At 41.5% G+C, this 24,758-nt stretch overlaps 1 protein-coding gene across 1 annotated transcript in view; it reads left to right on the forward strand.

Moving 5' to 3' along the window:
- The first annotated feature begins 9,804 nt into the window (after window positions 1-9,804).
- The window catches only part of DOCK8 (dedicator of cytokinesis 8), a 221,983-nt gene continuing 207,029 nt past the window's right edge, over window positions 9,805-24,758 (forward strand). Inside the window, exon 1 of the mRNA XM_027105744.1 lies at window positions 9,805-10,056. Within this exon, the coding sequence (XP_026961545.1) occupies window positions 10,004-10,056 (53 nt within the window). The 5' untranslated portion in view covers window positions 9,805-10,003. The remainder of the gene's footprint in view (window positions 10,057-24,758) is intronic.

Raw genomic sequence — 24,758 nt, forward strand, 5'->3', positions numbered from 1 at the left:
AGCCAGGATTGTCAAGCCAAGGAGTTGATGAGCAGTTTCAATGAATCGGGTGTGGGCCACATGGAAAAGATCCAACCAAGGGTCATTTGGGGACCCATCAAGTAGGGTCACTTAGAGAGTGGAGGACCCTAGCAGCAGGAAATTGGAGGGGAGCTGCAAAGGAGTCACAAGTAAACAGGAGGCATAGAAATGAAGAAACCAAGTAAAATGACTTATAGGAGAGAAATCTCTAGGAAAACAATCTTCCAAAAGACCTAAAAAGATCCAAGGAAAGAGTCAGCTTTGAATAATAAGAGCTTTCTTATACTCACCATTCCTCCAACCCCAAGAGGTCAGAAACTAGCTAGCCAGCCGTGGTGGGAGAAGAAAAGAAAGGGAAAATAGTACAAAGTGGAGGGAAGAAGGCAACCATGCATGCTTCCCCTCCTTTGCCTCTGCAGGCTGCCAGGCTCAAGCATTCCCCAGCTGGGGGAATATTTGCCATTAAATTTAAGGTGGAGTTTTGATCAGTATCTTGGGCTGGACATTCTGGTCTCAGATTTGAAACTACGTTTGCAACCAAGAACTTTGACCTAAGAGTAAGAGAATGGGACCTGCCCACATTCCCATATGGGATTGGCAAGGTTTATCCCTGCTGAATGCACTTTTGAAGAGGCAGTGGGAAACCATAATAAAGATGTGTTTTGTTTCCATTTATCAGTCATATATTCACTGGATGGGTTACATGGACATTTACATTAGTATACTCAGTTTTTATTTTTTTAATCTGTTTTTTAAGTTTTTAATGAGGTATAGTTGATGTACACTCTTATATAAGTTTCAGGTGTACAACATAGTGATTCACAATTTTTAAAAGTGTACTGAATTTTTTAAAAGTTTATTGCTGAATGATGATCTGGTCCTGGACAGAGAACCATGTCAGGATTCTAAATTCACGGTATGCCTGCTAATACAGGTTGCCTATACTAACTGACGTTTCTTCAAGCTATCCCCTCTCAACTATGTTAAAATAATCCAAGCTAAAACTTCATCTGATAATGGTTTTTAATCTTATACCCTTTGAGGATATTTGCATTTTATTTGGTAAGTCTCAAGCAGCTTTGGTATATAACAGAATCATCTGGAGACCTTGGCAGACTTATAGAGGTCTATGCTTCATCCTGTTTCAATGAGTCTGGGCCTCTGTGTTTGTTCTTAGCTCTCCAGGTAATTCTAATCTTCTCAAAGTTTGAGAACTTTTGTCTTAAAAGACGTAAATTGTTAGTGGTTGGGACATAGGTTTGCGGGCATGGCAGACATAGTACCTGAATTTAACATCTATATTCTGCATATCACTCTCCACCAGCACCGTGCTGCTACACTGTTATAAGAATTGCAAAGATCACATGGTTGAATTGTACCATAGTATGGCATCCAATCTGTGGTCCTGCCCAGTCAGTGGTGTGCGAGGACCAGGGGACACTGAGTCAGGAAAATTTGGACAAAGAATCACCATGCAGCCTGCTTTTCCATCTTTTGACAGTGTCCTGGTGCTTGTCATGCTACCTGAATCCTTATGGTAATATGTGGGGCTATAGGGTGGAGTGAAGTGACTGGGAGGATATTGAAGAACACTGAAATGGGAAAAAAGCATTTCAAAAATGCATATTAAATTCGGTCTCGTGTTGACAGTCACCCAGGGCCAACAAAATTTCTAAAATTCTGTAAACTTGTCTGGTTTCCATTTTTCTCCAAATAGCTCAAGGTATTTAGGGAGATCATAGTTCCTTAAAGAGAGATAACCTACAATGATAACATATTACTCAAAAGGGTGGACACAACTCAACAAGAAAAACTCTAAGGCTTTAATAGGCAAGTGGGACAAGATACAAATAGACACACAAGAAAAATACAACTCTATAATGAAATAACATGGAAAAATATTCAACTCATTTAACTAATAAACACATAATTTAAAATTTATTTTTAGTTGAGTAAACTTGCAAAAATTAAAAATGAATGCCAGTGTTAGTGAGCGTATAATGAAAGAGCCTCTTATACGTTGCTTATAAGTTGCCACAAACTTACAAAAGCCAAAATTATGTTTGTAATTTTTGTATCTTTAACTTTTTATTTTGAAAAGTTTTCAAATTTACAGAGCAGAAACTTCTACATACTCTTCATCTAGATTGATTTAGTTAATTTATTATTATTTACAATTTTATTTTAGTATTATAAACATTATTATCATTGTCATCATCATTGATGACCATCTGAGAGTAAGCTGCAGACATCATACCATTCTGCCCTTTAGCATAAATACTTCAGTGTACATCTCCTAAGAATAAAGCTATTGTCTTTATTTTCTTATGCAACCACGGTGTAAGTATCAAATTTAGAAAATGGAATTTTGATACAGAGTCAAATACAGAGTCAGCTGGCACATCTTGCCAATTGCCTCAGTAGTTTTGTTTATGGTGTTCTTTTCTTGATCCACCATCCACTCCAGCATCCCTCATTGCCTTTAGTTGCTCGGGCTGTTTAGTTGCTTTTAAGCTGTACCAGTTCCTCAGCCTTTCTTTGTCTTTCATGGCACTGACATTTTTTAAAAGATTGGCAATTGTTCAGCAGAATGTCCCTCAATTTAAGTTTGTCTACTATTTCCTCGTGATTACATGCAGGCATTTCTAGCATGAGATTATAACTTTGACCTAACAATTTCCACTTCTGGGACTCTATTCTGAGGAAATAATAGTAAATATGTAAAAAACAATTTAAAAAACAATTTTAATGTTGTATCTACATGAGATGATGGATGTCCTCCATCCCCTAAACCTGTTCTGGTAATCATCTTGTGATGAGTGTAAGTCAAATCATTATGTTGTACACCTTGAATGTATACAGTTCTGTATGTCAATTATCTTGCAATAAAACTGGGGGAAAACCCCAATTTATATGGCTCCAGAGCAGTACAAATGTCAAATAATAATAAAATCACAGCCCACATGTTCTGAGAGTGCATACTCGATAACCAGCAGTATGTTCTGTCCTTTATGTGCTTCGTCTTATTTAATCTCAATGAAATGAGTCTGGCAGCCTCTGTTCACTGCCTATCCAACAACTACTCTCCCCTTTGTCCCTCTTCTGTTTTTGCAGCTCAAGAGAATGAATCAGAGTAATTCTAAGCCAAACATAATCACCCACTTCTGTTTCTAGATACTTTCCCCGCTTCCCATGCAGTCAAGGAGCAGCCTCTGAGCCATCTCTGGCTAGTGAGTTCTCAGGACAGGTTTCCTGGAGGACTTCTGGGAAAGGCAGAGTTTCTCATGGAGAAAGCCTTAGCCTCTTTCTTTCTCTCTTCTTGGGGTGCTGGTGTGTGCTGTGGCTAATCGGAGTCCTGACCTCGTGGCTACAAGTCCAGCTTGTAGTCATGAGGTCATAAGAGGGATGACCAACATGACCAATGGACGGAGTAGGGCAGAGTGGAGGGATAGAAAGAACCCGGGCGCTTGATGGTGTTGTTGAGTTACTGACCTAGTTCCTTCCTCCGGTTTACTAGGGTAATAAACTTAAAGATTAAACTACTTTTATTTAGACTTTTAGTAATTTGCTTCTGTAGACATTTCAAACAGTGATAATAATAGGAATAATTATATGTCACTTACTATGAGCGTTTTATATTATTTAATCTTTTTAACAATCCTGGAATTGGTATCACTATTAACCACATTTTACACATGAAAAATGTCAGCTGCAGCCTAGAATAGAAGCCCACCACTAAACCCCCCCAGGCGTGGATCAGAACCCAACTTTTCCCCCTGTAGGGACAGTGGAAACTAGGGGAAGGAGAAAGTGCAACATTTAGTGGATGCCTGGGAAATTGCCCAGACATAACAACAAACCAAGGGATGGGTAACTGATTCTTTAGGGAGAAGATGGTAGATTGATGGGAAAGTGGCTAAATAAAGAGGCAGTAACCATACACGTGTGGGGCACTCCAGTGAGGGGCAGAGGTAACCAGACCAGAGGACCAGCACCTGACTTTCTATCCCCCATAAATCCTCCCTCTTTCCATGCGATATGACTTTGGGAAAATTGCCTAAATCCTGCTGTAAAGAGCAATTTATTTCTTCATTAGTGTCCAGTGTATGTGTGCTCAGGCTGAGGAAGACGGGGATGGCAATGCCAGATCTGGAGACATAATCCTTACCACCCTGTGTCTGTACTCTACGGGACAGTCCTTATCATGGATTGCCAGGTGGCAATGACCTTTATAGAAACAGCAGTCCCTTTTTGGTGGTTTTCACAGCCTTTAGGATAATGTCTGAATTCTTTAACAGGACCCTCACATTCAGGTCCCGCCCACCTTCCAAGCTTCATTTCTCGCCACTTCTCTCTGCACCGCTGGACTCCATCCTACTTTTGACTCCTCGGATGGGCACTAGTGTCTCCTGGCTCCCTGCCTTTGCATGTAGTGCTCCTTCTGCCTGGAATATCCTGAATGCACTCTTCTCTGCCTGGTGAATGCTTACTTGTCATTTAAGACCAGTTTCCATGTCACTGGGTCAGTAAAGTCATTCTTCCTCAGCGTCAATTTCTCTGCCAACACCCTGTCCACAAGAATAAATCATTTCCTGTCTGTGCTTCCTCACTCTCACAGAGTTCTGTGCAGGAAAACATTCCTGCATTGTCCCACAGAATAAGTCTCTTCTTTCCTTGGTAACATGTATCTTGTACCTAGATCGTGAATTCTGGGAAGTCAGGGAACAAGTATTGTTAATGATTTTGCCCCTAGTATCATTTAGTTCAGAACCTGACATATGGGAACCACTTGGTAAATGTTTGGGGGATTAATGGAAGGCACATAAATGATAATGAGAGAATTTATTCATTCATTCATGAATTAATCCAAGGTCCTTCTAGGTATAAAATGCTATAGTATGAATATTCCTATTGAATATGAAATAGCATTGTACATTAGAATATGGCCTAACTCCTACATTTAAAATACTAATATACATAGTAAAGTAACCATATAAGATACATGTATATAATACGTGTGTATACAGTAGCACCCCGTTATCCAAAGGGGATATGTTCCAAGACCCTCAGCGGATGCCTGAAACTGTGGATAGTATTGAAGCTTATACATACGATTTTTCCTAAACATACATACCTGTGGTACAGTTTAATTTATAAATTAGACCCAGTAAGAGATTAACAATGACTAACAATAAAATAGAACAGTTATAACAATATACTGTAATAAGTTATGTGAATGCAGTCTCTCTCTCTCTCTAAATATCTTATTGCACAAATTCAATGCCTTTTCCATATTAATAAGCACATATCACATACCGTGGTCATAACTTTTGCAGTCTGAAGTGTGATAGCAAAACTAGTATGAATTTCTTTGCCCTTCTTCACAATTTCATGGAGAGAAGATTCATTCTTACCATAGATCTGAGCAAACTCAACATACAATATTTTTTCTTTCCTTATTAATTTAGGAACTTTCACCTTTTCCCTTAAAAGAAGCACTTTACCTCTTCTCTTTCGCATATCTGGATTCCAGGTCACTACTGTTGCACTTTGTGGCCATTGTTAAGTGAAAAACATTGCTTGAACACAAGCACTGTGATACTGCGTATATAACCAAGACGGTTTTATATATATGCATATATATAACTGACTACTGGGCAGATACACTGGACAAAGGGATGATTCATGTCTGTGGTGGGATGGAGCAGGACAGCGGGAGATTTCATCATGCTACTCAGAACAGTGTGCATTTTAAAACTTATGTTTATTTCTTGAATTTTTCATTTCATATTTTCAGACTGGTTGACCGAGGGTAACTGAAACCGTGGAAAGTGAAACCATGAATAAGGGGGACTAATATATACATATTAAGGGAAAGTTTCTTAGTTTTATTCTTTTCATATTTACAGATCTCTTATGACAATATGAGGAATGAAGTGGAGAAAATTAGAAACTCCAAATTCTAATATCTGAGCTATGGCTGGATTTAAATACTAGCAAACAAATCTTTCTATATCTGTCCTCAATTACAAGACGATAATAAAGAGATCTACTTGCTAGTAGTAACCTATGTGCTAGTTTGATTTCTCAACCCAAGACATAACTACAAAACAGTGCTGGAAGATATCCATAAAAAGGCACAACTGAAAAACTCAAGAGAGTAAAAAAGGCTCTAACTTCCTTCTGAAAGACACATGAACTTGGCCACTCCCATTCAAGTTCAATTTAACAAATATTTATTGAGTGTCTGCTTTTTTTCATTCATTTATTCAACAAGAACTTATTGAACACTTACTTTGTACCAGGCATTACTCTAGGTAATAGAGATAGAGAAAGGAATAAAACAAAAATCCCTGCACTCATGGAACTTATAGTCTAGAAGCATGAGCGATAATAAACTTGCAAATAAATAAAATATGTAGTATGTCAGATAGTGACAAGTGCTATGGAGAAAAACTATGCTATGAAAGTTGGAAAAGGAGCTAGGGAGGGTCAGGATTAGGGAAAGGGGCATTGCAATGTTAAGTAGATGGTCATGGAAGGTGACATTTGAGTGAAAGCTGATGGAGGTCGGCTTGCAAAATAAGGAAGGAAATGCACAAATGTCACCCTTTTCTCTATAGTCCTATGGACCTTGCATTCCACTAGGCTGTGTTTATTGGTAACGACCTATTTAACTAAACAAAGGGTGCTGTCAGACTGAATGAGACACTCCTTTAGGTAGAGGTGGAAACTGACAACTTGACTCAAACTTTAAAGGATGGGGAGAGACTGGATGTGATGTCTGGTGGGGATGGCAGAAGAATGACATAAGCAAAGGAGGCCCCAGGCAGGAAGAACACCGATTTCTCTAGCTGAAGATCTTCCTTGCTTCAACAAAGAGGTAAGGGATAGAGTTACTTACATGACATGGAGAAGCCACTATAAGCCAGTTGGAGAAGGTCACACTTGGTCATAGAGGCTATAGGAAGCCACCAAAGTTAATTGAGCAGGGAAGTAACATGATGAAACAGTATTTTAGTAAAATTAATACAGTGGTAGAGTCAGACTGGATTGGAATAAGGAGAAGCTATAGGCAGGGAGCCATTTAAAATCTTATTTTTGTCATCCACACATTAATTTATAAGGGCTGGGTCAGAATGGAAGCAGTGAGAACAGTGATATTTATGAAGGAGTGATGTTTATACAGAATAAATGACAGGCCTTGTTAGCTGATTAGATCTGAAGGGTAAAGAAGAGGAAGAAGTAGAGCTGACACATTATAAAGAGAAGAGCAGATGGGGTCATTCTATGACGGAGAATTTTGTGGTCCAAACAGGGTGTGACTTGCTCAGGATCACATAGTTAGTGAAAACCTGAAGCCAGAACCCAGATTTCCTGCTTTCCCCTCCATTAAATGATTCCAAAGTTTTTAACTGGCAAGTGGGAAATAGTGCCACAAACAGAAATGAGTGATTATGGAGGGACAGCAAGCTTATACAACTGGGTAGAGGAGACGGAGAGTTTCGGTTTTATGTTTGTGGAGTTTGAAGATATTTAAGTGGAAATATCTGGGGGGGTTGGAAATGCCCCGTACTAGTCTGTGATCTCGGGCCAGTCACTTAACCTCTCTGAGCCTTGGTTTCCCCAGCTGCAAAGTGAGGATAATGTTATTACTTAAGGGTTGTTATTAATTAATATTTGAAAAGCGCTTGATACAGGCCCTGGTACAAGGTAAGTGTTATTTGTCTGTTGTAAAAAATAAGTAAGATGCAATGTAAAGAAAGAGATTGGCTTTCTGAGGAGGTAAGAAAAAGAAGTTATGGAGAAAACTACAGGAGAATTTGGGATAATTGATATAAGATCTGTCATAGAAGGGAGGAATTTTATAAAGGTGAGAAACAAAATCAAATGACACAAAGATGCAGAGAAAGAGGAAGGTCTAGAGATGTCACATGGTGTGGAAAGAAGGAAGCCTTTCAGAGTGGGCTTTGGACAGAGTGGCAATTAGGAAAGAAGCCCTAGAGGGAAATAGGAGGGAGTGAGAAATGAAGCAAGGCACTTAGCTATTTTTGAAGTTTGCCAGAGATCTGTGACTGTACCCAAGAGCAGATAGAATATTTAAAAATAGGCATTTGCCTAATTTAGTGGATAACACACTCATGGTGAATTACCAAAAGGCTGTTAAGGAAATCTGGAGTCATTTCTAACCATCATTTCTAACTAAGGAATTGATGGGATGGAGGATAATGATGCTGGCTTTACTTTCATAGTTACGTACCAAATGCTAAGGTGAATGAGTTGAATGCAGCATAAGCTGACATAAGATGGGAGATTTTAAGATTCCTCCCCCTCTCCCCCCCCCACACAAAAGTTTTCCTTAATTGCAAATTCTGAAAATTTGAGATACTCTCATTACATTTTATTTATGTTTGTGTGGACAACAATATATTTTGCCCTGTATGAAAGTGTATGTCACTATCATTCAGAAACTAAGAGAAGCCCATCCGAAAGGCTGACTTAGTACACGGTAGACTGAAGATTCTAGTGTAAAACAATTTTCTACAAATCATCTATTTGTTCCCAGTTTGAAGAGGTATTGAATTGTTATTATTGAATTGTTCTCTTAGTATTTTTCTATGTACATCTTTGCTTATAAATTCCAGTGTGGTAAACATACCTGAGAGAATTTTGAAAGTCAGAAACTCCACATTTCAAAAAGTTTTCTTTTCTTTAGGTCTCGTTTCATAGTCTATGTAATGTCTCACTTATGACCTGTGCCTTATACTATGCTTAAAGCCATTGATACTTGAAGTGGGGAGGGGGAGGAGAGTTACCTAACCAGCTCTGAAGAATTACTAAACTACCTGAGCTAGCTGAAACCAGAGAAAGAAAGGCAGTCTGTACTGTGTTCAAAGTTCGGTGCGAATTTTACACAGCACATCTCAATTCAGACTAACTATAATTTCAAGTGGTCCATAGCCACATGTGGGTAGTGGCTACCTACTGGACAGTAGTGCAGCTTTGAACCAAACGTATCTCGATTTAGTATTTTTTTTAAGGGTCAGTTGACAAACAGAGGCATTACATACGGAGTGCTCTAGCAGAGTAAAACTTAGAGCAAGTCGGTAAACACAGACTTTTCCACTCCAGTGAGCACTGGGACTTTTCTGATATTTTTCTTGAGTTTGGGGCTGGACTTCTTCATACACTTCTCGGTCTGAAGCTGAAATAAACAGGGTTGCAGCATATGCTTGAATCACAGGAAAGTGCTGTGCACTGTTTCTCCAGAGAAAAGCATTTATCTCCAGGTTAAAAAAAAATTGTTTATTCCTTGCATGGACTCGTATTTATTTAAAGTCACCCCAATAAGGATGACGGACATACTGTTTGCGAAAGTTGGTATGTCTCTTGAAGTTTCCACCAACTTTTTTTTTTTTCCTTCTTCTTGTTAAATTTAAGCTGCCTGCTCCAGGGCATGGTGCGAACACTTAACAAGGCCTGGCGCAAAGAATTCCAGGGTTGGTTTCCCGACCTCGCGCCAGCTGTGCGGGGCGGGCGGAAGGCGCGCGTTCCCAGCTCTTGCCCACAGGCCTTTGGCAGCCTCGCAGCTTCGGGCAGATGGAGTTTCCGGCCTCGCTCAGTGGTCGCCGGGTCATCCGCCCGAGCTCCTTTCTGCCTGAGGTCAGGGCCCCGGGAAGAAGCGCGCCGGCGGTCCGAGCATCCGGAGGGCAATTCCGCGGTGGGTCCACACCCTCCTCGCTCTCCGCTCCCTGGGCGCCGGGCCGGGCGCCGGGTGGCAGGGCTGGCCGCCGCAGCTCTGAGGTTGGGCCCTCCCCCGGGGTGATTTCAGCGCTGAAGGTGGAAATGCGGAAGTTTCCAGCTGCGACTGACAGATGAGGCTCGCGTCCCGCTCGGCACGTGCTGCTGCAGCCCTGCGGCGCACCGGGCCCCCGCTGGGCGCCTCAAGAGACCCTAGAGGCCGAAGAGCCGCCGGCGCGCCATGGCCACGCTGCCGAGCGCAGAGCGCCGCGCGTTCGCGCTCAAGATCAACAGGTAAGAGGCGCCCCGCGGCGGACTCGCGGCCGCACCGCCCCAGCTGGTGGAGTGCGGCGCCTGGGCAGCTCCAAGGGGTGGGGGTGGAGGTTGCCGCCGCCAGAGTCCCAGGGAGTCCGCGGGGAGGAGTGGCGCCCGAGACACGGCGGGGGGCCCGGGGCCTCGAGGCGGCTGCGGTGGGGCCGTTGAGTGCGGGATGGCCCGAGGGCTGGGCTCAGCCAGCCCCTCCCCGAGAATCCCAGTTCCCCTGATGGTCCTGTCACCAGTGCCTCTTCCCGGAGCCACGTCCCCAGCCCCGCCTCGCCCGCGCCGCCGTCGGGGTTGACAGGTGGCCGGGCCCGGGTAGTGGGAAGGACTCCCGGTTAGCAGTGCTGGGCACGCCACGGAGTTTCTCATAAACTGCGCCTTGCTTTGAGGATGCTCCGAGAAGGGGCGAGAGAAGAAGTGGTTGAAATGAGGAGAGTTTTGCTTTGAGGCAGCTGCTTCAAGATTTCGGTTGTTCTGAGGAGGACGCTTTCCCCTCTCGTTTTATTTTTCCAGAAAAAAGTTTGGCTCCTACTGACATCGCTATTTTTATTCTCTGGTCCAAAGGAGCCATGAAGTGGAAAAAGTGATTTTTTAAATTCTCCGTTTAAATAAACAAAAAGGAATGGCCTGTGGCTGACATTTTTACATTTCTAGCACTCCAGCAAAGAACTAAGGACATAGATCCAACCCACCATCCAATTCATAATGAAAATTGCACAAACTAAATGCAAGCACATCTACTGCTCTCACTAAAGGTGCTTTAACTGCAGTTTTTCCTCCACTGAAAACTGCCGAGAAGTGTTTGGAGACATTTTTGTCGTGCCCTGAGAAATCTAGACTGTCTGGTTAAAAGATAATATGAAATTCATCCTGAAGGGTCAACTTATTATTTTACTACCCTCATTGCTCTAGGATTAGTTAGTCTTCTTTTAGCCGAGCCTGTGAAAGGCTAGTTCCACAGTCCATTTTTGTGCTGCTAGACTGTGAAGAGGTTTCAGCCACGGGGAATTAGAAGCCCGGAATAATGAGGTGGTAAGGTCTTGCAGAGGGCATATTGAGCTTTACTGGCCTTTTTATTTCCACCTGTTGTGTAGCTGTGAGCAAACCATTTCTCTTACCTTACTATTTCTTCATCTTTAAAATGAGTTTAATTATTGTTGTGTACTGTGTATTAATGTTGGAGGCCGAAAGGTAGTAGTCAAAAGGCATAAAGTATATCAGGGATTTCCCTATGGGGATTTTTTTCTGCATCGGGTTTCGTGCCTGTTGCCATGCAGGAGGGGCAGTTGGTTTGGGGGCTGAGGGAAATCAAACTGAAGTTCCTGATGGATGTACCACTTGTCATAGCTGCTGCTCTTCTGTCTCTGTGAATTTCAGGTCAGGTGGTATGACTGACAGAAATGTGTTAGAGCCTTGGGGTTGGGTGGAATCAATCTGAGGAGAGCAGTAGAACCTGCACTGATCCCTACAAGGCAGTCTTGAAAGCAGCAGTGGGGTTGGTGTAGCCTGGGGGTTCAGAATAAAGGCCCTTTCTGACTTACTTAAAATGGTATGGATGATCCTATTTGCAAAGCAGAAATAGAGACACATAGAGAACAAATGTATGGATACCGAGGGGTAAGTGGGAGGATGGGAGGAATTGGGAGATTGGGATTGACACATATACACTGTTGATACTATGTATAAAATAGATAATGAACGAGAACATACTGTATAGCACAGGGAACTCTACTCAGTGCTCTGTGGTGACCTGGATGGGAAGGAAGTCCAAAAAAGGGGGAATATATGTATATGTATGGCTGATTCATTTTGCTGTACAGTAGAAACTAACATAACATTGTAAGTCAACTATATTCCAATAAAAATTAATTTAAAAAACCAATAAGACCTGTGTAACCATGACAAATACTAGTCTATTAATCCAACGAAACAAGATAATCAAAACTGAAATAAAAACAAAGATTCTAAAAAAAAAAAAAAGAATAAAGGCCCTGGCTGGAATCACATCTGCTTACCGATTGGCTCTCTGCACCAGACTAACTGTGTGACACTGGGCATGCTATTTAACCTCTCTAAACTTTGAGTTTTTATATGTTGAATGGAGATATTCATCGTATCAATACCTACCTTGTATGTTGAGACGATTAAGTGAAATAATATATACAAAGTGCTTAGAGTGCCTGGCTCAGAATAAATGTTAAATAAATGCTAGCTGGCTTCATCCACATTACTATCAGCTTCATCATTGTCGTCATCATCTCCATTGCCACCAACTTGAAGATTCTAAGAAAGAAAGGTAGGAAGGAAAGCTGAAGCTGGAGAACTTCCTGTGCAGGGACCAATGGGCTGGGAACAATGATGCCAGTAGCAGGTTGGAGCCCCCTTGGGGTTGAAGTTCTTGCTCATATGTCTTCCATCTCTGTGCTGAGGATACCAGACACACCCAGTGGAACAGAATGCATGATGCAATCTGACCAAGAAAGGCCCCCCTCAAGTTAAATAAAATTTAAAATGTTCCCTAATCCTCAGGCAAAAATAAGGATTGGATATTCCTGTTTAGGGGGTTCTGTTTTCCCTTTGGAAGCATTTTGTGTACTGTGTAGAGAGTTATGCAGAGGAGCTTGGCAGAAATTATTGTTCAAAGGAATGGATTAATAAGGGCATACCTAGTATTAAGATAATATTAAAGTGCACCATTTATTGATCATTTAGTATGTCCTAGACACTGTATTATGTGCTTAACAGATTATATTGTTAGATTCTTACAAAAACCCTATGAGACTCACCTGATGTCTCATACAGAAGAAGAAAATGAAGCTTGGAGATGCAGTTGCACAGGCCATGTAATTTGTTCAAGGCCATGCAAACATCAGACGCAGAGCTGGGATTACAAACTGCTCCAAAGACTGTTCTTAATTGGGCATGTGCTATTTTGATCCACATTTCTTAAGAATTTCCTTTAAAAGCAAGTAAGTAAGTAATTAAAAAAAAAAAAAAACCTTTCAGTAGCAGCATTGCAAATTGTTCTGATCAGTGTTTAACATGTAAACAAACTGTGATGTTTTGCAGTTTTGAAGTTGGAAAAGAAAATATTTTCCCTTGCATGCCTATGTACTATTCTTTTTTTAAAATAGATCAACTTAAAAAAGTAAGGCAATGTTGCAAATATGGCCATCAGTACATTCAGCATATTTTTCACCTTTCTACCCTGAATGATACAAACTATCATTAAAAAATGTTTGTGGGGTTAAATCAATGTGCTTCCTATAAAGGAAATACTCATATCTGATATATTAAAAATTTTACTTGTAAAAAGCTGAGTTCTGCCCATACCAGCCTAAAGAAAGAGTGAGCAGACTACCTCACAGTAGGAAAAGAATGTTCCTCATTGTTCCCAAATTCTTTGGCTTCCTGCAAGCAGCATTGCCCAGTCTAGGGGCAGGACCAAAGTGAAGGAGGAACCTGGGAATGCCCACCAGTGCCCATTCCCCCATGATTGCCCTGGCTCTTTCATATTCTTATGAAACCTAAATTTCCATGTGTTGGAAATCATCATAGGATTTTTTTTTTGTTTCATTTTGAGCACCAAGTGTAATTGTATGATGTGATCGTATGATGTGTTACAGTTGAACATCTCTCTAGAACCCACAGCTTGGGGAGATACAAGAGAAAAGATCTACCACTGAATTTTTCTAAGCTGGAAGAGTAAAGTTTAATTTCTTATAAGTGTTAGATATTTGTCTTTGTTTCAGTTTAACTGTCACTAACTTCCTGTGCGCAAAGGAAAGACTACATCTGAATTAAGCAGTTCATAATTATGTTTGCATTGGGGAATTCAGGCACTGCTGCATTAAGTGTCATAATACATTCCTTGTATGAGCGCCAAGTCTTATCAACTACCTTTCTTTCTTAGTAGCGTTTAGGGCTTTCGTGTGTTATAAAAATTATTATTACTATTCTGAAAATTCATTAAACAAAATCTTAGTTTCTTTCAAACACAGGATATAGAACTAGATCAAATATTAAAGTAATGTAAGGACCTTGGGTAAAGAGAGGAAAAATGCACAATGTAGAAAAAATATTAATGATCCTCTGGACATTAAGGATTGAAAGGGGTAAATAATAATGACTTATGCTTGTATAATTCTTACTGTATGGCAGGTATGGGTCTATGCATATCATAACTCATTCACCCCTGTGATGTAGGAACAATTACTATCTCCATTTTACAGATGGAAAAACTGGGCACTAAGGACTTACGAAAATTGTCCAAAGTCACAAAGAGCTAAGACCAGAGCTGTTATTCAAATGCAGGCAGCCTTGCTTCAGAATCCTCTCCCTAAACCACTATACACCATGCTACTGTCTCAGTTTTTTTTTTTTTTTTGCCTCTCACTGTTGTGGCCTCTCCCATTGCGGAGCACAGGCTCCGGATGCGCAGGCTCAGCGGCCAGGGCTCACGGGCCCAGCCGCTCCGCGCGGCATGTGGAATCTTCCCAGACCAGGGCACGAACCCGCGTCCCCAATGTACAAAGTGACATTGACATTGACAATGTAATGAGATCATAACATGACATTGTAAATCAAGTATACTTCAATAAAAAAAGAACAATCTCAATAATTTTCGGCATAAAGACCAGAACAAGAAGGCGGCACTGAGCTGTTCCTGAGAAGTGTTTGCTAATTTTGTCTGCAAAAATGATGCAAGCATAAAATATATGTATTCATATGTCTACATGCACGTCTGCAGTGAAACAGTGCTATTCTTTAGTAGTGATGGCAGAGCAGGATGTGGTTGCTTTCAGAAATTGCTTCATTCATTGGACGTGTTCTAGACCAAAAACCACGAGAAGAGGCTTCAGGCAATTGAACTCAGAATTTTGGTCTTTCACATTCAGAATCATTTTATTTTTGGATTCTTGGAAAAGCTCCACTTGAACTTCAGTCATCTAGTACAATAGAAAGAACCTTCTGCCAGGGTGAGCTTTTCAATTGGAGTTCTTTGAGCTCTGACAATTCACATGTACATGTAAAGTCAGTGTTTACTTCTGCATGGCAAAGAAAATATAATTATGTCATGTGGTTACCTAGGGAGAGAGGAAGAGTTCAGGGGACCAGGTCTCACATCTCCACCCCCCACACAGAGCTAGTGATGGAATGAGATGATGTTAAAAACACCTCAGCCTTCCATCCTCTGTAACAGACAGGGATGTGACTACTCAGACTTCTTGCTGGAGGAAGCTAAGAAAAAAGAGTGCTTAGTTCTCTTCAGTGGTAAACACCAGGTGCTTATTCATGTTTTGGTCAATAATCAGTGGCTAAAGCAACAGGAATGTGCTATTCCTTTTCCCAAGAATGTTCAGTCTAATTTATTACCAATCAGCAGCTATAAAGGTTCTCTAGGCTCTAGGAAATTACAACAGAGTTTATGCAGTTGTGGTTAAGTGTGGTCCCTGTGCTTGTAGAGTTTGCACTTTAGTAGTATAGTTTGCTACACTGACAACTTAGGGGTACGCAGAATAAAAACAGAATGATATCTCTGAAAGTATATAGGAAGGCATCTGTATGCAGGGTGCGCTGAAATCAAACAAACTGGCAAAGTTGGCCTAGGGTATAAGACCATTATGTTATGTCCCACTGTGTTTAGATCAGATGCAGGATCAGAAAAGCAGAAATGGCAATGGCAGAACCAGTGTTTCATCCACATTCTGTTCTCTCATCCATGTTCATCATTAAAAGTAGGAAAGTACAACAAGCAAAAATTTCTATTACCCATAAGTCATAGCTCTTAATATTTGGATGTACATCTTTCCACTTTTAGAAAAATGAGATCACATTGCACTTGTTTTATGCTGTATTTTTTAAATTTAATAGTATGAACTCTCCATGTTCATCCATGTAGAGCTACATTATAATTTACATAGGCTGTATAAAATTGTGTTGATTAGATATACAGTGATTTATTGAATTAATTCTCTATGATTGGGCCTTAAGATAGTTTCTGATTTTTTTATAATACTGTACAGAGCTTGATGAACAGTTTTATGTATATATCTTTATGTGTTAGTGCAAATACTCCCTTAAAATTTCTAGAAGTGGCATTGCTTGCTTAAAGGAAAGAAGCATTTTTCAAGCTTTTGCTACACATGGCCAAGTTGCTTCCCAGAAAAGTTATACCTATTTACACGCCTGCCAGTGGCCCTACAAGTTCCCATTTCCTCACATTCACACCCCCGCCTGGTTTTATCATTCTTTTAAGACTGTATTAGAAATCTTGACCCCTTCTCTTCAATGTCTCTTACCTCTTCCTATTCAGCTTCTCTCCCAGATCCCTGTATGACGTCTGAAGTCATTCTTTAGGGATTAAAATAGTTGTGCAATGTAGACACTACCAAATGTAAAATCCTTATGGGGATATTTGGGGCTTGGTAAAACTGCATGGTTGGGCTGATTCTCCCCCGTTCGATCAGGGAGATGTAGTTCCTCTATTGTACCACACCTCAAATGAGGCAAACTGGGAAGAAAGGCCATGGATAGAAATGTTTTTCCCCAAATCTCTGCTTTGCCTTGTTGCTACACAGGGCAATACTCAGCACATAGCAGACATCTTCTTTGTTGGAGCTGTTTGAGTTCTCTGTAGTCAGTTCTGTGCTGTGTCCTCTGAACACTCAAGAGAACTTGGGGTCTCATCAAGAAGTTACCCCCCTGAGGCCCTGGGTTGTTAGGGTTAGGGGTGCTTTTTGTCCTCATGCAGTAATTTACACCAGAATGACCATCCCCTTTCCCTTTTGCTCGTAGAAAAACTTGGGTTCAAAGTCCACTAAAAATGCACTTTATCCTGCTATTTACCGTAAGCGTTGTTTCAAGGCAATGCTGGCCTTCTGTTCTCTATGGGAACAGGATTGCCTCTGGTTTGCTTTACCTACTGGTATTTTACTCTTTCATTCTAAATCACTACCTGTTCTCACAGTATCCCTTTAGAAGGGGTATCCAATTTGCCTATTTTTTAAAATTAACCTTTATTGGAATATAGTTGATTTACAATGTTGTGTTAGTTTCTGCTGTACAGCAAAGTGAATCAGTTATACGTATACATATATCCACCCTTTTCTGGATTCTTTTCTCATATAGGCCATTACAGAGTATTGGGTAGAGTTCCCTATGTTCTGCAATAGGTTATTATTAGTTATCTATTTTATATACAGTAGTGTGTATATGTCTCCAATTTGCCTATTGTATCTTATTCTCTACCCAATAATTTCATTCAACTCACATGAATTTTTTGATTGCCTATGATTCTCTCTAGGCATTATGAGAAACAAACAAACAAAAAACCCAAACCCCCAAAACAACAAGTTTATGCCCCCAGAATTCAGCTGGAGTGAGCAGATTCACATAAGTGAACACAAGAGATGGTGTTTGCTTGCATGGCCAGGTGAGGGTTAAGGGCAGGAATGAAATGTTGACATAACTCAGAGGGGAAGGAAGGAGTAGCAGCCCTAGAGGGTGAGGGGGTGAGGCCTCAGCCAGGCCTGAAGGACAGGGAGGTGATTGACAGATGAAACTGGTATAGTGCGAAGAATGGGTTCGAGGGGGCTCCACGAGAGGGGTAAGGAGGCAGTTGCAGTCATTCCGACGTGAGGTGATGTCTGGGATTAGGCTGGCGTTAATGAGCATGGAAAGCAAAGGGTCTGCGTCAACAGATACTTCAAGGGGAATCAGCTGGACTTGAGAAACAACTAAATATTTATTCACTGGCTGATTTCATGCATATTGATTGTAGTCAACTATGTGCCTGGCAGTGTGTGTTCTAAGAGGTGAGGATAGAGCAGTGAATAAGCAGACAAGGTTCTTGTCCTGAAAGAAGTCATTTTTCCAATGGGAAGACAATAAAGAAATAAACCAGGAAATGAAAAGGAAATAGCAGGTAAGATATGGTGCTATGTATTTAGAGAATGTAAAAAGGGCCATGTCAGGTGTGTGGATACCTTAAGATGGAATGGTCAAGGAAGGCATCCCTAAGGAGATGAGCTCTGGCCAGGACCAGGCAGGGGAGTTAGTTAGCAAGTGCCATACCCAGGGCAAAAGTAAGGCTGATGTGTTGGAAGAAAAGAGAGCCAGTGTGTCTGGATAGAGTGAGTGAGGGGGGGTGGGGGTGGGGAGTGGTAGAGATGAAGAGAAAAGTAGGCAGAAACGAAATCATAAAAAGGCACTTAGGGCTTCCCTGGTGCCGCAGTGGTTGAGAGTCCGCCTGCCGATGCAGGGGACACGGGTTCGTGCCCCGGTCCGGGAAGACCCCGCGGAGCGGCTGGGCCCGTGAGCCATGGCCGCTGAGCCTGCGCGTCCGGAGCCTGTGCTCCACAACGGGAGGGGCCACGGCAGTGAGAGGCCCGCGTATCGCAAAAAAAAAAAAAAAAAAAAAAAAAAAAGTCCTTAGAAGCCGAGGAAAATGTTCAAATGTTATTCCAAGTGCAATGGGAAGGTTTTGAGAGCAGAGGCACGATGTGATTGACCTCTGTGTTTAGAGGATCACTCTGGCTCCGCTATGGAGAAGAAATGAGCAGAAGCAAGGCCAGGTGAGAGGTAGTACAGGGTCCAGGGGAAAGGTGACTGTGGCAGGACTGGAGAGCCGAGAATAGAGGGAGAGAAGCCGTCAGCTCTGAGACATATTTTGGAAATTGGGTTGATGGATTAGATGTGGCATGGAGAACAATGAGAGAAAAAGAGGAATCAAAATGTCTCTCAGGTTAGAGTTATGTGTGGATGTTGATGCTTTTAACAGATAAAAAAGGCTGGATGAAGAATAGGCTTTCAGGCTGAATCAGGAGTTTAATTGGGGACATACTAAGATGCATATTAGAAATTCAACTGGAATTACCTATTACATAGATTTTTGTGTTTTTTTTTTTTTTTTTTTTTTTTTTGCGGTACACGGGCCTCTCATTGCTGCGGCATCTCCCGTTGCGGAGCACAGGCTCCGGACGCGCAGGCTCAGCAACCATGGCTCACGGGCCCAGCCGCTCCATGGCATGTGGGATCTTCCCGGACCGGGGCACGAACCCGTGTCCTCTGCATCGGCAGGCGGACTCTCAACCACTGCGCCACCAGGGAAGCCCTGGAATTACCTACTACGTAGTTTTATTCGGGAATCTGGGGCTCAGGGGAGAGGTCAAAGCTGGATATTTAAATTTGCACATCATTACCACATAGAGGATATTTTAAAATAATGGGGAGAAAGAAACTATTAGAGTAATCTTAGTAAGTTTTTTAACAGCCACAAAGCTATTTGTATAGTATGGTATCTTTTTTATGGAAAAGGAAATATGTGTGTGTCTCCCTACAGAGATTAAATAGATTGATACATGTGATAGGGAGGTGAGCAGAGGGACACGTGCTAACATGTGATAAGTGTTGGATAATACCTGGGTGTTAGGATTATTGGTGATTTTTTGTTTCCTTGTATGCGATGTGTGTGGATGTATATTTGACAAGTTTTCTTCAAAGAGTGTTTTTGTAATTGGGAAAACTAAAGTTTATAAAAGAGCTAACACAAAGATTTCCCTCCTGGGGAAATTGGATAAAGAGGATGCCAATGAGAAATTATGAAAATGAGGACCTTGAGTTGGTTTAAGGAGGATGATTTTGTGCTTCTCTTGTAGAGTTTTGTTTAAGAGAATATAGTAGATTTCACATTTCCATATATTTGCTCTCCCTCCCTGTCAGAGGAGTTTACTTTTCACCTTGTTGAAAGTGATGTGGTCACTTTGAGGTGTGCTTTCAGAGCTGGCTCCCCTTGGTCATATCATTGCTTCCTTTTCTATACAACCAGCAATGTTCCAGACAGAGGCTGATCTGTCAACCTGTGTCCTAGCGTAGAGACAGAGCAGAGCCACAACTGCTCTCTGGAAGTCTTTGTTTTTATAGGCCACTAAGATTTGGGGATTATTTGTTAGCACAGCAAAACCAAGCCTACCCTGACTAGTACAGATGAGCATAAAATATACAACATTTCTAGTGGGCAGTTTGAGATACAAGGCTTGCGGCTTAAATGATAGGTCAGGATGGAAAATATTGATTAGGAAGTCATCGATACGATGGGGCTGGGAAGGAAGAATGGACACATTTTCTAAGTGGGGACGTAGACTGGGAAGAGAAAAGGAATGGGCCTAGAGGGTCACTGCTAGTTGGTGCAAGAGAAGAGCTATACGGAGAGGAGGAAGAATTTGACTAAGATGTGGCAGACTGGGGTGGTATCAGAAAAGGGAGGTAACAGGGCAGTTAAACAGGTCAGATGCAAAATTATGAGGACAAAGAAAGAGGCATCCGATTTGACTCGATGGTGATCAGTGGGAACCTCTGAGACAGCAGTTTTAGTGGAGCTGTGGGGAAGGAAGTCAGATTTCACAGGTTATGAAGGGAGTCAGTGCAGAGGAAATGGAGGAAGTTGGTAGAGACCACTCCTTTCAAAAGTTTGGATCAAGCAGAGGAGAAGTGGGGCAGCGGTAACCAGAGGCTCTAACAAGGCTTTGACTTTCACACAAATATCACACGCAATGCTAACAGAGGATTCTTTCATCTCAGAGAGAAAGCATGCAGTTGTTGTTTTTTTCCCCCTATAAAATAAGGCTTACATGTGACTAAAGACATTTAAAATACCTGATACTGTCTAATATATCATAAATTTTGCTTGGCACTAACAGTAATTAAGATAGTCAACTTAGATATTTTCTTCCTGGGAGATTTTGAAACTCAGTGGCACTGTCATATAGTATCTTTAAGAACATGGTTATCCTTTCTGTTTTATTTTCTTTACATTTATCTTCATACGTTTGAAGTACAAAAATGATAGAAAGAGTACCAGTATTAGCTACATGTTAAACAAACCACATGTTGTGCATTGAGTTGTGTCCCCTCGAGAAGATTCCTAAGTCTTTGTGAACGTCATCTTATTTCGTAAATAACGTTTTTGCAAATGTAATCAAGTTAAGATGAGGTCACACTGGATTAGGGTGGACCCTAAATCCAATCACTGGTGTCCTTATGAGAAGAGACACAGAGCCACACAGAGAGGAGGCCATGTGAAGACAGGCAGAGAATGCAGTTATGTCACCACAAGCCAAGGAACACCAAGGTCTGCCAGCAACCCCCAGAAGCTGGAAGAGCAAGGAAAGGTTCTTCCCTAGAGCCTTTAGAGGGAGCAGGTCCTGCTGACACCTTGATTTTGGACCTCTGGCTTCCAGAACAGCGTGAGAATAAATTTCTGTTGTTTTAGGCCACCAGGCTCATGACAATTTCTTATGGCATCCCTAGGAAACTAATAGAGTACCTCAAAGTTTATTCACTTAAAGCAACAGCAGTTCAGTGTTTCTCATGATTCTGTGGGTTGGCAGTTTGGGTTGGGCTCAGCAGTTTGGTTCTGCCGGTCCTGCTGTGGGCATCATGTGGCTGCAATTCCCTGGTGGCTGGACTGAAACTGGAGCATCTAAGATGGCCTTACTCACTAGTCCAGGGCCCTGGGGGGCTGGCTGTCTCTCTGCACATGGTCTCTTTTCCTTCAGAAGTCGGCTCCATATTCCTTACATGGTAGAGGGGACATTCTAAGAGGATGAAGATGGAAGCTGCAAGGCTCCTTGAGGCTTAGTCTAGAGCTCCTACAACATTACTTACACCACATTCCTTGGTCAAAGCAAGTCGCAAGGCAACCCAGCTTCAAGGGGTAGGGAAGTAGACTAAGTCTCTTGATGGGAGGAGCTGCAAAATATTTGTCCATTTTATTCTATTACAGCCCCCAACAAAAAAAGTGATCATATCCCATTTCAAATTGCACATATTTAAGCCAAAGGTCTTGTCATTCTCTGTTCAGATCACAATACCCATTTCACTGGCAGAGAAACTGAGAACAGATTAAATCAACTCCTTCAAAGTTACCAATCAGTCATGCTTTGTGAGAGACTTTTTTGGCCCATGGAAGACAGCTATATATCCGCAAGAGCTAATCACAGTCCTGCCTGGAGGCAAGTGAATAAACAATAACTTCTTGGGTTTCTCTTAAATCCCATAATGATGTTGATGGAGCCCAGATTGCAGAGCTCTCTTGTCCAGAGACGAAGCAGCAGGTTGAGGATATCAGAGAAGGAAGGTGCTTGAAAATTGCTATGTGTCATTCAAAGGAGCAGGATTTGAGACTAAATTAAATGACTAGGAAAAGGGCCAGTGAGCTCTTTATCCTCAAGAGTTACCAAATGGGCTTAGAAATTCAGTTACTGCTCTGGTCCAGTGTATGTTCTGGCCTGGGAAGAATTAATGGGAGTAGAAGAAAAGAATGGTGCAGAGAAACAGAGAGATCAACCTGTTAGGAAGGTATGTGCTGTGGTCTTCCTTAGAAGGTTCTCCCTTTTATGAGTTAGGATTGCTTTTAGCTGCTGCAAGGAACAGACAATCCCACTAAACAGTGGCTTAAATAAATCAGGGGTTTACTTATTTTTCTTGAGTAGGAAGAATTCCAGTGGTTGGCAGTTTAGGCTTGGTGTGTTAGTCCAAAATACCACTGGAGACCCAGGTTCCTTGTGTCTTTGTGTTCCACCATCTTCAGTGTGTGGCTCTCATCCTCATAGTCAGAAGATGGCTCTTGAAATTATACGCATTGAAAGAATATTGAAGACAGAAAGAAGAGGAAAAGCCAAAGAGGCATGTCAGCTAACTTTGCTCTCTTTTCAGGAACTTTCCCAGAAACTCCCACAGTGACATTTGCTATATACCTCATTGATCAGATCTGTTACTCTACTTATAAGAGAGGTTGGCAAATGTTTTTATTAGCCCGGCACATTGCCACCTCCAACAAAACTAGGGTTGAGTTAGAAGGAACGGGATAATGTCTATTGATGAGCAACTTAATGGTCTTTGCCATTGCTCCCAGCAGTTGCTCTGGGGACAAATTAGTGACAGAACTTCCATTGTGGCAACATAGTGCTTCCATCCCATTAATACTTGTAGCACATTCAAGCTCATCTAATTCTAGGACCCTGGCCTAATGAGGAGGGATATCCAGGCTTATAGGTCTAGTATTAAATTAGCTGTTGTAACAAATAATCCCAAGACCTCGGTGGATTAACCCAACAAAATCTTATTTCATATTCATGTCACAGTCTGATGCAGGTCAGGTGGCTCTCCTCCAAGCAGTGACTCAGGGACCCAGGCTGCTTCCACCTTATGGCTCTGCCATCAGAAAAACTTTCAGGTTTTTCTGATAACATTCAGCTGTTGGCCAGGAGGAAAAGAGAGTGAAATATTGTGCCTCCAGTTCTTAAATACCTCAACTCAAAAGTGGTACACATCACTTCCACTCACATCCCATTGATAAGGACTACTTACAAGTCCATTGATGTGCAAGGAAGGCTGGGGAAGAGAGTTCTTGTCCAGCAGCTACTTTCCAGCAACAAATCTTCACTGCGAAAGGGGAGCATGAATCTTTGGGGGTCAACTAGCCATCTCTGCTACAGGGTCCCAATCACAAAGGAGGAGCCATTAACAAAATATCAATAAATGTATGTGTAGGACTGGTTTGCTGTGTGTTTGGTGGATAGATAAAAGCCATTGAAGAAAATGCTGAAAGCACCTGAGATTCTAGGAGGAGATAATAAGAATACAAGGCATAATTATCCTTTTAAGGCAGGTGACTGATAGTTAAAAAAAAATTATTTTAAATCTAATTGCAGTCAAGGACACCAGAAGTGCTATGTACAGCTGTACACTTATTGGAAACTCTGCAGATTGACAAGGAGCCAAGTTGCTCAGCCATTTTTCTTTTTCCTGAGAACAATCAGTTTTAACACACTTTAGGAAAAACCACAAGATGAAGATATTTTTAAAGCTTTTGAGTGATTAACTTAGAATTAATATTTCACTTGACAGGAAATAAGATGTTTCGGATGTTAGAGAAAGAAGCATTCTAAAACTTTGCATTCCCACTGAGGAGTAACAATGTCATAGTCCAATCTCCCCTCTGTGCCAGGAGAACTTTGATGAGAAGCTGAGTCACTTTATTTTTCGTGACTGGTTCCCTTTGGGTCGGTTGAATTCTCTTGTTTTTTTTGCCTTTTAATCGTTTTAATAATCTGTGAAATCAGTCTTCCTTATTCATGTTAACAGTTGTAGTAATAATAATAATAACAACAACCCACAGAGCTCTCACCACAGAGAGAAAACAGGTTAAACCTTTGAGTCAGGATAGGAGGAGGCAAACAAGTCAGATTTCCTGTCCCAACCCCACTGATTCCCAACAGGAGCATTTTTCAGAAGTTCTTTAACTTCCCCGAGTCTTAGTTTTCTCATCTGTAAGACAGAAATATTAATAATACCAACATCAACAGGGTCAAATGAAATAGTATCTGTGAAAATGCCACATAAATCAGAGAGCACTGCACGCATTTTAATAAAACATCTGTAAGATGGGAATAGGTGCCGTGTTTCTGTGATCAGTCGATGGGGTGACATATGTCATACGCCTGGCACAGGGTCTCACACTTGGTCACACAGGGCCTCAGAAAAGAAAAATAAAACACATATGGACGAAGTAAAATACACTGGAAACGAGAGATGGAGAAATGTTAAAAACAGTCACAACAACATAAAATAGGGTTCAACTCATTTACATGTACTTTTTCCCCAAAAAGTAA

This window comes from Aethalodelphis obliquidens, unplaced genomic scaffold, assembly GCF_003676395.1.
Source record: "Aethalodelphis obliquidens isolate GAN/ISIS:26980383/991018 unplaced genomic scaffold, ASM367639v1 scaffold7, whole genome shotgun sequence".
NCBI classification, from domain to species: domain Eukaryota; kingdom Metazoa; phylum Chordata; class Mammalia; order Artiodactyla; family Delphinidae; genus Aethalodelphis; species Aethalodelphis obliquidens.